Genomic DNA, 13,460 nt, shown 5'->3' on the forward strand with positions numbered 1-13,460 from the left:
CCTGGGCCGCGGCGACATTGCCTTTCCTGCTTTCTGAGTTTCTGAAGGGTCATCTTCCACCGACCTTTCACCTGGAGAAGCTAAATAAGCCATTTGTCTACAGCTCCATGGTGATCTAGTGGCTAGGATTCGGCGCTCTCACCGCCGCGTCCCGGGTTCGATTCACGGTCAGGGAAAACTTTCTTTCAGGGTCTGCACTCACACAAGTTTCTCTCTTCCTGCTCACACAAGTCTCTCTCTTCCTGCCCAGATGGGAACTGTATTTTGCTTAAAGGTCCAGTGCAGAACATTTCTGCACAGAGTTTCTAAATGCCACTGAGTCCCGGCTTCAAGGTCCTGGACCTCAGGCTGGCTGTTGGAGCTGAGATGCCGTAAACAGCCCGGGCTGGCCAGCTCTGGCCTCCACTCTTCTCCTGGCATGGTAAACCCAGAGTCTTACTTAACAGACTTTTCACTCAAAGAGAATGTGAGGCTTCAGTTCCAAAAATTCATTAAAATCCCAAACCAAAAGCTTTTGTAAGATACCAAAGTTTGCAAGAATACGAACATCCTATATTCTGTACCTAAGTGCCGAGTTAACATCACACTCTTTCTTTATATAAGTCATGACATCACTTGATAGTAAGGTGCCCATGTCTCGGGATTGTTCCTTTCCTTTGGCGTCCCTCTCAAAGTTAACTTCTGTGGGACCTGTCTTCCAAGGCCAGGGAACAGCTGTACCGTCCGGAAGAGGGCCCTCTTGGCCCTTCAGGAACCTGGAATCCCTTCTCTTTAGGATGTAGAGAAGGTGTATGTGTGTTAGTCGCTCAGTCCTTTTGGACTTTTGGCCATCCCTTGGACTGTAGCATTCCTCTGTCCATGGGCCAGCGAAGCTCAAAACAAACACAACAACAATGCATTGGCCGGGATCGAACCCAGGTCTCCCGCGTGGGAGGTGAGAATTCTACCACTGAACCACCAATGCTGCTATAGAGAGCATATTTGCAGGGATAGCCTAGATGGAGTTTTATTCAGGTCTTTCTCATGTGCAGGCCACTCATGCCCTGTGCTTATAGGACAGTCTAGGCTTTCATCCTCCGCTCTCGGCTGCACCGGCTGCCCTCTGCTCTCTGGCCTCCTGCGGGTTGCTTTGGCGGGCACTCAGGTGTACTTTGGATCTGAGTGTTGGAACCGCCTGCTGCTCGTGCTCACTGGCCCAGTCTTGTCCAAAACTCTTTTCGACCCCTTGGACTGTAGCCCACCAGGCTCCTCTGTCCTTGGGATTTCCACGCTCCTTTGCTAGAAACCCATCGAGGCAGTACAGCTGCCCCCTTGGCTCTTGCCTGGCTTTCCGCGCCCTGCAGGGAGCATAAAGTGTTCTTTCAGGACACAGAGGTGAAGAATCCTTCCCTGTGGTTGGAAGATGAGAGAACCAGATGGGAAATGCTGCAAAGAGGAAGAGTGGAATATTCTCAGAAGCTTCCCAGAACTGCTGTGTGGGTGCTGTCGGTTGGGTGGCTGGCCTATGACAATAAGGCTTAGTCTTGTGTTCTGGCCTTGACCCAGTCCCTGGTCCAGTCTGAATTCAAGCACAGAGGCACCCTGCTTTCCCACACATATGTCATTCTGCCTCTCTCCAAGCGGAGTTCTGAACCACCTTTTCTATCTCAGTGAAGAGCAACCATGTGGGTCTTTTCCTTTTTTTTATCCCTTTAACTTTGTTTTGCTGAAATGTAACTCAGGAATATAAAAAGGTTTAGCTTTAGATAAATTAGTGCTCTCCATGCTACAAACAAGAATAAAATTCAACTTGACTATAAGGATGAATCTCGAATACTTTTACACTCTTGAAAATTCTAATAATTCATGTGTAATTACATAGAAGATGTTTGTCCTGTCATGCTCCCAGAGATGACTTTCGGTATGCACCACACTATTTTTATAATTTTGATCTAAAAACTACCTCATGGTTACTTTCAGACTTATTATTATTTATAAAATTTAAAATTATGTGCTCCAGTAAATTAAATATACCATATAATATCTTTTAAATCAGGATTAAGTCTTTTGATTTAAGAAATCATAATGACTTAATTATTCCCCTTTCAATTTGGGGTCAATGTTTTTAGATATCATCGAATATGTGATTCTAAGCAGCATTTATCAGACACGACTCAGCTCAAATTGCAATTTTAAGATCTATCTTTAAGTTCTTTGATACCAAATTGGTTGAATTAATGTATAATCTTTACCTGGAAAATTTCTAATTGAAGTAGAAATAATAATGCCCACTTTTTTATAGGTTATATACAGAAGAGCTCTAGCTTAACACCTTAGAAGAATGTGTGGGTACTTTTAGGAGATGTTCCTGAATGTAGCCATAACGTCACTTGAAGAAGAGCACAACACATGAACTCTCTAGGTTAAGTAAGGACATGTTGCTGACCTGATGTACTCCTTTATTAAAAACAAAAACAAAAATTCCTGATTCTTAGTTACCTGCCTTCTAGATCTCAAGTCACCCATTTCCCCATGTGCTAGGTAACTCTTTTTTTAGTCACTGCGGTGTCCTTAGATGCTGGCAGGCAGGTGAACCTGAGAAGAACATGACAGGCTGCTCTCCTGCTGTGATTCTTATTTGTCTGTGTGTGTGTGAGTGAGATTCTTATTTTTGATGCCTCCTGGTGTCAATGCACCTAGGAGTGGGACCTTGACTTTGCTCCTGATACAGCAGTTTTCCAGGAGAAGGGCCTGGTACCTGGTGAGCACCTAGTAAGTGCTTGCTGACTCAAGGACTCCTAATACACAGTTTTGGAAAACTGATGAAGAGGACAGAATGTGGGTAAGATCCACACAGGCCTAGAGTATAAGGGACAGAAGGACACAAACTCCAAGAGGGAGAGAGAAGGGCAGAGACAAATGTCCTAGAACCTAGAGACATCCTCGACTGAGTACGGAAAATCTGAAGAGCTCTTCTTTCCTCATGAACTTCAACTGAGGAATCAGTGGAAGGTGAACCAGGAACTCTAAGGATCCAGGTTTGCACAAGATGTATTATCGGTGCAGGATTCTGTAGCTTGCAACAATGTGTCTCAAATGAGATAATTTTTGCAGATGTAGCCACGTACTGTCCAGATATCATACAGAGACAGTCTCAGGCTTGCAAATGCACCCACATACCGGAGGGAGACCCCTCATTAGATTGTGTGCATCCAACCAAAGTCAAAATACAACTCATGAAGGGAAGAGGATAAATGTCTGGGACCATTCGTTTTTGTTTTTGTTTTTGTTTTTAACTCCTGTAATCCATAAGCTGCTCTGCAAGAGGCTCTCCAGAGTCATTCTGGCTGGTCTTGTCTGGACTCAATGACTTGGTCACCACTGAAAACAGTTACAATTCTTAGAATACTTTCCAATCAGCTTGGAAGTTTGGTTGCTGAATATGTGCAGTCTCTGGAAATGTACACATTGTCTTTTCATTGTACCTCCCGCTAAGTTGAGCCAGTAGGGCACAAATTCCTTTGTTAGAGTAACAGACAGGTGTATTGACAATTTCTTGTGATGGCAAGACCATGAAGAAAAAGACTCTTTCCTTGAGTCGGCAAAATACATTGGAATATAAATTAGCACATCTATTTAGGGAAAATTAAAAACATAAAGAGATGCCTTCAGTTTCTAGCAAAGATGCAGTGACAGAAATCAGATTAACCCTCCTTCCTAAAGCTCACTCTCCCTCTTTGTCCCACTCCCAAAGAACAAAAAGACAAAAAGCATGAAATATTAATTTCTAAGACACTGGACATCAGGCAGCAAAGGAGAGCAAGCCCTGAGAGGTGACAAACAAACAAGGTGAGTCTTGCCTGGGCCCAGCTTCCTGCTTTCAGTGAGTTCCCAGGCTGGGCACCAAGAGGAGGATGTCAGGTAGTATTGGTGGACAGCAAGGCAGCTAGAGTTCATAGGACAAAGATCCAGTGATTCTTATTTCAAAGCAGATGTAGAGCAAAAGTACGGCTATCAAGGCTGAAAGGGGTGCTGGGGGAATTGGGAAATTGGGGTTTACCTATATACACTATTTTTTTTTCTTTTATAACTGAGATTTTATTGGTTGTTTTGAGGATCACTACACAGACATTTCCATTTGTACACAATTCTTCACATATGTACCAGAAATCTAAAATATCATGTAGTTATGATTCTTAACAGTTATTCCAGTGACTTGCCAGCTTAAAATTTGGTGCAAACTTTCCTTAACAGGATATCAAGTACCAATATCTTCAAATATTGATATGTTGTTACATCATAAGTCCCACTGATTCACAATTTAATATCATATACACTACATACCCAAACTGTCAATCGTTCACAGCACATTAACCAAGTTACTAGGAAAACTGGACTACCACGACCAAAGATGTTATAGTATAGTGCACAAAATTCTGACCAGGAGAGCCAAGATCAAAAAGTGGTTTGCTGTAGGAAATAATTCTACCAAAACAATATGGGAAGAGAAGTAATTTAAAGTGTTCAAGACATTAAATGCACAACTGACTCCAACTGTCATTTAGTATGCTTTTGTGTTACAGGATATAAAAGCTACCCCCCATCTACGGAATGTTAAGCTGACACCCAAGACAATCAAAGCCTCCCGTATCCAATATCCCACTATTTTCTGGTTGTACCAAAAAATAAACAACCAGCAAATGATTTCACCTCTTAAAAAAAGCATTTACACTTAAAAAATGGGATGAGGTGGGATTCCCTCCTCTTTAAAAATGTTTCTAGAGCTACTAAAAAACTTGCATTTACAAAATAGTTGATAAAAATACTCCTCTGGATTGTACAAGAAGGGAAACAGGGACCACTGACAGGACTCGGTGTGTGGTTATTAATCAGCCTTGGCTTCTTTCTCTTCTGCTTCATCAGAGGCTGGGTTCTCCTCGTTTTTAGTCTCTCCATTTTCTGCAGGTAAGTCTTCTTTAGTCTCCTGGTTGGCCATTTCCGCCTGTTTTCCCTTTGCTCCTCTTTTCCCCTTTGTTTGCACTTTTTTGTCTGAAGATTTATCCTTTCCCGCCGCCTTTTTTGGCTTCGTTTCCACTTTTACAGGAGCCGGTTTAGCTGACAACCTCGCCGACCTCCTCTTGGGCTCCTCCTTCAACGCCCCCTCGGCGGAGCTGACCTTCCTCTTGGGCATTGTGGCGACGGGGCAGGCGAGAGCCCGGTGCCTGAGGGCCGCGGCGCGCCGAGAGCCTTCGCGAAGCTGAGTAGCCTGACCGCTGCCACTCCTCCCGCCCTATATACACTATTGATGCTATGTATGACACCACACTTATGGCAGAAAGTGAAGAAGAACTAAAGAGCTTCTTGTTGAAAGTGAACGAAGAGAGTGAAAACGTTGCCTTAAAGCTCAATATTCAGAAAACTAATATCAGGGCATCCGGTCCCATTACTTCATGGCAAATAGTGGATGGGCAAACAGTGGAAACCATGGCAGACTTTATTTTTCTGGGCTCCAAAATCACTGCAGATGGTGACTGCAGGCATGAATTTAAAAGACGCTTACTCCTTGGAAGGAAAGTTATGACCAACCTAGACAGCATATTAAAAAGCAGAGATATTACTTTGCCAACAAAGGTCCATCTAGTCAAGGCTATGGTTTTTCCAGTGGTCATGTATGCATGTGAGATTTGGACTAAAAAGAAAGCTGAGCACTGAAGAATTGATGCTTTTGAACTGTGGTGTTTAGAAGACTCTCCAGAGTCCCCTGGATTGCAAGGAGATACAACCAGTCCATCCTAAAGGACATCGGTCCTGGGTGTTCATTAGAACTGATGTTGAAACTGAAACTCCAATACTTTGGCCACCTGATGCAAAGAGCTGACTCATTTGAAAAGACCCTGATGCTGGGAAAGATTGAGGGCAGGAGGAGAAGGGGACAACAGAGGATGAGATGGTTGGATGGCATCACCAACTCAATGTACATAGGTTTGGGTGGACTCTGGGAGTTGGTGATGGACAGGGAGCCCTGGCGTGCTACAGTTCATGGGGTCCCAAAGACTCAGACACAACTGAGTGACTGAACTGAGCTGAACTGGTACAATAAATAACAAATGAGAACCTATTGTATGGCATAGGGAATTACTGGATACTCTGTGTTACCTAAATGAGAAGGAAATCCAAAAGAGAGGGAATATATGTATAGCCAATTCACTGTGCTATTAACACAACATCATAATTAACACACTGGAAAACAGATATACTCAAATAACAGTTAATAATAAAAAAAGAAACATGAAGAAAGGTCCCGTGATGAGAGAGAGTGGGAGAGAGAGAGAATGCCGGGATATGAAAGGGGCTCCCTCAAGTACTCAGCAGAGAAATGATCGGGATATCCTTATGAAGAAAGTGCCTGAGGCCAAGGAAAGAACGTTTTAAAACGATCATGGAACACAACCTGGTGCTCACACAGGACAAGTAATTGTATGTAAGCGATCTCCCACACAGACTGGACTACTTATAACTCATGGGCCATTGGGAAGAACATTCAAAAAACTCTTGTGATGGACAGGGGGGCCTGGTTGTTAAAATGCTGCACTCAATATGCCCGTAAACTTAGAAAACTCAGCAGCAGCCACAGGACTGGAAAAGGTCAGTTTTCATTCCAGTCCCAAAGAAAGGCAATGCCCAAGAATGTTCAAACTGCTACACAATTGTTGTCATCTCACATGTTAGCAAAGTAATGGTCAAAATTCTCACTGTGAGGCTTTCACAGTATGTAAACTGAGAACATCCAGATGTGCAAGCTGGATTCTGAAAAGGCAGAGGAACCAGAGATCAAATTGCCGACATCCGTTGGTTCATATTAAAAGGAAGAGAGCTCCAGAAAAACATCTACTTCTGCTTTATTGACTATGCCAAAGATGTTGACTGTGTGGATCACAACAAACTGTGGAAAATTCTTCAAGAGATGGGAACACCAGACCACCCTACCTGCCTCCTGAGAAATCTGTATGCAGGTCAAGAAGCAACAGTTAGACATGAAACAATGGACTGGTTCCAAATTAGGAAAGGAGTATGTCAAGACTGCGTGTTGTCACCCTGCTTATTTAACTTCTATGCAACGTACATCACGTGAAATGCCAGCCTGGGTGAAGCACAAGCTGGAATCAATATTTCTGCAAGAAATATCAATAACCTCAGATATGCAGATGACACCACGTTTATGGCAGAAAGCAAAGAGGAAGTAAAGAGCCTCTTGATGAAAGTGAAAGAGGAGAGTGAAAAAGCTGGCTTAATAGTCAACATTCAAAAAACTAAGATCATGGCATCTGATCCCATCACGATATGGCAAATAGATGGGGAAACTATGGAAACAGTGAGAGACTTTATTTTCTTGGGCTCCAAAATCACTGTAGATGGGGACCACAGCCATGAAATTAAAAGACACTTGCTCCTTGGAAGAAAAGCTATGACCAACCTAGACAGCATATTAAAAAGCAGAGATATTACTGTGCCAACACAATTCCGTCTAATCAAAGCTATGGTTCCTCCAGTAGTCATGTATGGATGTGAGAGTTGGACTATAAAGGAAACTGAGTACCAAAGAATTGATGCTTTTAAACTGCTGCTGGAGAAGCCCCTCGAGAGCCACTTGGACTGCAAGGACATCCAATCAGTCCATCCTAAAGGAAATCAGTCCTGAATATTCATCAGAAGGACTGATGCTGAAGTTGAAGCTCCAATATTTTGGACACCTGATGGGAAGAGCTGACTCAGTATCAAAGTCCCTGTTGCTGGGAAAGATTGAAGGCAAGAGGAGAAGTGGGTGGCTGAGGATGAGATGGTTGGATGGCATCACCGACTCAATGCACATGCATTTGAACAAACTCCAGGGTTTGGTGATAGACAGGGAAGCCTGGCATGTTGCCATCCTTGGATCCCTACTGAACTGAAGAAATTGGGGAACAGTTCCTTACCACCAGAAATCTCCATAGGGCCTACAACCAGCCCATCTTTCTCTGCTCTGAGTCACCTTGTAGAACAAGCCACAGTCTGTGAATCCAAGAGGGCACAGGACAAAGCTGACTGCAGGATACTTTTACCTCCTGATATCCCCTCACCTTTTCATCTGGGCCCTACATCGTCTCTACCTGTGACACCCATTATCTCTCTGAAAACCAAGAAGTTCATCCCTTGTGAAGACACTTCGCTTTCCCTCACCCCAGCACACCTGCGGGACAATCTGATTTGAGTCAGAGAACAAAAGGGAACGAATTCAACTCTACAGCCGAAGACACAATGATGAAGAGGGTCAGGCTCTGCGGATTGAGCTGATCCAGGAGGAAAAGCAGCCGGTGGTGGAGCCGCTATCAGGGGAGGCCCCGAAATCAGGTCAAGATCAGGGAGTAGATGGACCCGCCCATCACCAGCTGAGAACCAAGTAGCCCCTGCTTCACAAGGAAACAGGTTCAGAAAGAGAGCTTGACCTCTCACCACACCTGGATTCCAGGTCTTCCCTCACGACCTGCGGAGCCTCCCTTGTCCAGTTCCTGGATGAGGCTGAGCCTCTGATCCAGGGGTTGGGCGGCCGTCGTTGTGCTTTGTCACATCTTCGGGGGCAGGAGATGGATCCGTCCTCTTGGCGCGCTCCACCCGCCGGCTCTGAAGCCCTGGGCCTACCATTTCTGCTGCAGGGAGCCGTGTGTCTGTGGTCCCTCGGGCGTCCGCTATGCGTCCACCCTGACGGGGAGAGGACCACCTCACCCTCGTCCCGTCCCAGTGGGACGTCAGTATGCCGGACGCGACAGAAAACGATGAATCCGCTCCTCTGTCTGGACGTGGGAGGTGAAATCTAGGACCTGCAGGGGAGGAAAGCAAGGCGAAATCTCAAGAAACGCCCTGATGTAAAGCTATTTTCAAATCCGCCTCTTTGGCAACTCAGGCCTCTAGCGCGATTGAGGGTGCTGTCGCGCGGTCGCACTCTCGACCGCACTCGGAGTCCACGCGGAACCAGGAGGAGCCCTGCGGCCTGGGAGCCGGTGCGCATGCGGCCCGCGCCTTCCTCGGGGTCTGAGCCTCTGAACCTCAGACGCGAAAGCAACGCCGCACTGAGAAAAGGAGGAAAGCCACTGCTGGAGAAAAGGGCACATGCATTCCCCAAAGTGAGAAGCTCTACTGCTAAAGGAAACCAGAGACAGTCAGATACACAGACACCATTGCATTAAAACCTTTCAGCGAAAAGAAACTCTGCCTGCTGTGAGGTAAATAGGAAAACCCTTCAAGACACCTGCTTTCTGAAAGAAAAAAAACAAAAACAAAAACAAAAACCCCGCCTTTGCCTCTCTGTTAAATTCGCGCTCCACGACTTGTTGAACTGCAAAATTATGAAAGAAAAACAAGAGGCGTTTCAGACATTGTAAAATGTAAAACAAAGCAGTCCTTCAAGATAAATCTCCAGCTTGAAATGAAGACGGTCAGATCTGCGTGGACCGTGCCTGGCTTCTCCGCGGCTTTATGCTGGGCCTGGTAGGCAAAGGAATTCAACAAATGGCCCGAGCCTCAGTCTTTGTGGCGGTTCCTGCTAAACATGAAAGCGTGATGCAAGTCTGGACTGAAACTAGAGGACTAGAATCAGCCACAGACGCAGGAACCTGAGGAACCCCCGGTGCCAGGCGGCGCTGGAGAAGCGCTGCTGTGAAAGGCCTGCGAGAGAGGAGCGCACGGGTCAGGCGGGGTAGAGGGGACGGCGGGTCCTTTGTTTCCCGAGTGTGGTTTGAAGCATCGAGCCTGGTCCCCGCTGGCGCCATGAAAAGGGACTCTAAGGCGCGGATCTGCCTCTGGAAGGGCTGTGCCCACCTTGACGGACGTGTGGCCACCTGGGGCTCAGACGCACCTTACTCCCTCCGCTCCTGAGGCTTCTGAGAACTGGGGAGTCGGGGGGGGGCGACCTCTGTGCTTGGGCGCAAAGCTGGCACACAGGAACCTTGCCCCGGAAGAGGCGAGGAACCCTAAATCAGGCCCTCTCAGGAAATGCAGATCCTTACTTGACGGATTGCCCGTGTTTCCAGAGTGCTCTTCCTTTGAAAATTTGAAGGTCAGGTGTGTTCAAACATGCAATTCTTGGATATGTCACTAGACACAACTGGCCGTGTGGTTTCCGTAGTGTAGTGGTTATCACGTTCGCCTAACACGCGAAAGGTCCCCGGTTCGAAACCGGGCGAAACAACTCCATTTTCCCCCTCAAACTTTTAGATTCATATTCTAAACAGAAAATAGAGGTCTGCCGCCTGGAGTGAGGCTTGGAGCTTCAGCTTCCCCATCAGTCTTCCCAAAGAATATTCAGGGTTGATATCCTTTAGGGCTGACTGGTTTCATCTCTCCTTGACCTGCATACAGGTTTTTCAGGAAGCAGGTAAGGTGGTCTGCTATTCCCATCTCTTGAAGAATTTTCCATATTTTGTTGTGATCCACGCAGTCAAAGGTTTTAGAGGAGTCAATGAAGCAGAAATAAATGTCTTTCTGGAATTCTCTTGCTTTTTCTATGATACAATGGAGGGAAAAAGGAGGAAAAGGATAGAACCAAATTAATTGGAAAAGTATATGGAAAAGGTTAAATAGAGAGTATATAAGCAATGGAGGAAATTTCATTGGTAAAAGGCGTTTACAGGGTGATGATGATGAGCCTACTCTTTCATGTATTCTAGGATTCCCAGTCAACCTGCTTTCCTCCAGAGATCCTCTCTGAGGATCACAGACTACCTGGACCTACGTCCTTGTGTGTGTGTGTGTGTGTGTGTGTGTGTACAAGACACAGAGGAGTAGGGTAGTAGTGGAGCATGGGAGAGGATGCATAGACTAGAAACAATCATACATCATTTACATTCTAAAAGAGTGAGACACGTCCCTGGATGGGCTCAAACCAGGAGCTTTGCGGTTAAAAGACCAACCTGCTAACCGATTGCGCCACAAAGTCGGGAGGAGAGTTTCATCCTCACTCCCACAGAAAGCAAGCATACTTACGGAACTGGGAGAAGCCACCTGTGTTTTGCAGAACGGCGTTTCCACTTCGGAGCCTCGGACAACCTGAGAGATGGAGTCCACTCAGCCTGTTCGTTCCCGTCGGGGAGCCTGGAGGTTCCGAGGGCAGAAGGTCTCCTGAGCATCCTCGCCGCTGCAGATTTCAGCGCCCAAGAGAAGCCCCGAGCTTGAGCCGAGGGGCCCCAGAAAGAAGCTGATGGCTCCTGGTTTGCTCCGCCTTCGTCCGACCATTTGCGCTTCTGCACATCGGTTTAGTAGATGGGGTGCGTGTGGCTGCAGCTGGAAAGAGATCAGTTTGTTGTGATCCATACAATGTAAGGCTTTAGCTGTCTTTTGAGGAAGGGAAAGGAAAGGTGTGAAGAGGGCGAATAGATCCGAGGAAGGCCAAGGGCAGGAGAGAACAGAAAATGAGCCAGAGGGAGAAAGAGACTGCAAGAGAGAGGAGCGGGCTGGTATCGTGGCCGGGGCAGTCGCTGGATGGGGAGATCACCGAGCCTGACTCTGGCTCAGCTCCCAGGCTTTACTGAGGTGTCCGGGAATCCGGTTCACCCCCAATTGCAAAGCTGCTGGCCCTTTGCGGGGCCAGCAAAGGGGCCATGTTTGTTCTGGCAGTTTCCTTTGCTGGTTCCATGAGGAGGGGCAAGGTGGGCTGTGTGGGTTTGCAAGTGAATACAAGACCTATGGGCTACCTTGAAGATAACTAGTGGGCAAGGAAACACACAAATTCACTTTCCCGTTTGCAGGCTGGTCTTCAGGGTCTGGGTGGGAAACTGGAAAATCTGAGTGCGGATATCAATATTGATTTCGAGATAAGGAGATCAATAGCTAAGCAGTCAGTGAAAGTGGTTGTGTTGGTGGAGGAGTGGGAGTGGGAACCTGACAAGGGGGCAGTGGACTACTCTTCCCAGGCATGTGTAACTTGATACTGTGTGTGTGTGTGTGTGTGTGCTGTATATACACAGATATACACATAGTAAGGTCCATTGCGTGTATTTTAACTTTAAATATTTATGTAGTCATAAATATATATATATATATGTTATGTAAAATTCTGGGTCTTGTGTCATGTATAGGAATGTTTTCCACTGTAAAACTTTAATTTTTTTTTTAATTGGGGGATTTTTGAAGCAAGGAATTGGACTACTGTTCCCCTTTTGATGAGCTGATCAGATGAACTAGTAAACTGGCCGGTCCCACAAGCCCAGGAAGCTACTGCTGGTCAGACAGGATTCCTTCACTCTCTCTTGAAAGTTCCGCTGCCACTGAAAGATATCACTAACTTAAAAGAAAACCACACCCAGACTTTATGCAGTGCAGTGCCAAAATGCAACACCTTACACTCAGTGGTGACATGCAAAGTGTCATGTGCTGAGGCACTGTCTACAAGTTTTACATGGGTGTTCTCACTTTATCCTTTCAGCAGGCTTCTATCATATCATCATCCTCATTTCACACATGAGAAATCTGAGACATGGAAGGTTAAATAACTTGTCTAGTCACTCAATCAGTGAGTGGGATCTGAAAGCAGCAATTTGAACTGGAGCCTGCCTGGCTACACAGGATATGGTGCTAGTCAAAGAGGATCACATATGGTAAAAATGTTTGGCAAGAGATTTAAGCCCGCATGTTTCTTTGACAAAACACCAAGGAGGAGTCATGTAAGACGAATAAAACTGCAGTATCCTCATGACCCACTTGCCTCCCAAACACCTTTCTTATTCCAAGAGCTGCTCCCCTTGAATCCCCAACTTACACACACTTCTGCAAGAACTAGGTTTTCCCTCCCTTTTATCCTTTCCTCTCACATTTCCAATACCTCTTCCATAGCTCTTCTGTTCTCTCTTCTGTTCTTTCACTTCCAGGTCATTCATTTTTTTTTAATTTAAAAATGTTAACTATATCTAAAGAAGAAAATAAGCAGTCATCCATAGTCCCACCTCCTAGAATGGACTGCTGTTAACAACTTTGCACATTTTCCTTCAAATCGATTTTTACATTATTCTAAGTAGCAGAAGTGCATGGGTTCATGCTAAATCATTTCAGTCCTGTCCGACTCTTTGGGACCCATGGACTGTAGCCCACCAGGATCCTCTGACCATGAGAGGATTCCAGGTAAGAATATGGAGTGGGTGGCCATATCCTCCTCCAGGGAATCTTCCTGAACCAGGGATAGACCCCACATCTCTTGTGTTTCTTGCATTGGCAGGTGGGTTCTTTACCGTTAGTATCACTTGGGAAGCCCCTAAACTCTATGTGTTATTTTTAAAAATTGAAATGATGCAGAACATACAAATATGTAAAATTTTGAAACATCTTAAATTCAAAAGTAACTTCTGTTAATGTAAGTAAATGATAATGGAGTCTTTTAGGTATATATATATATACATATATACTTTTATATGATTGAGCTCTTATAGAATCTATTCCAACTTTAAAGTGTTTCAATA

At 45.5% G+C, this 13,460-nt stretch overlaps 1 protein-coding gene and 1 non-coding gene across 2 annotated transcripts; one reads left to right on the top strand and one right to left on the bottom strand.

The window, feature by feature from the left end:
• Positions 1–4,289: 4,289 nt before the first annotated feature.
• LOC129656062 (non-histone chromosomal protein HMG-14-like) lies at positions 4,290–5,226 on the bottom strand. The gene has a single exon (XM_055586856.1). The coding sequence runs from the start codon at positions 5,168–5,170 to the stop codon at positions 4,865–4,867; it is 306 nt and encodes a 101-aa protein (XP_055442831.1). The 5' UTR covers positions 5,171–5,226; the 3' UTR covers positions 4,290–4,864.
• Positions 5,227–10,127: 4,901 nt separating this feature from the next.
• TRNAV-AAC (transfer RNA valine (anticodon AAC)) lies at positions 10,128–10,201 on the top strand. Its single transcript has one exon. It is a non-coding gene; the product is annotated as a tRNA-Val (tRNA).
• Positions 10,202–13,460: the final 3,259 nt, after the last annotated feature.

This window comes from Bubalus kerabau, chromosome 6, assembly GCF_029407905.1.
Source record: "Bubalus kerabau isolate K-KA32 ecotype Philippines breed swamp buffalo chromosome 6, PCC_UOA_SB_1v2, whole genome shotgun sequence".
NCBI classification, from domain to species: domain Eukaryota; kingdom Metazoa; phylum Chordata; class Mammalia; order Artiodactyla; family Bovidae; genus Bubalus; species Bubalus kerabau.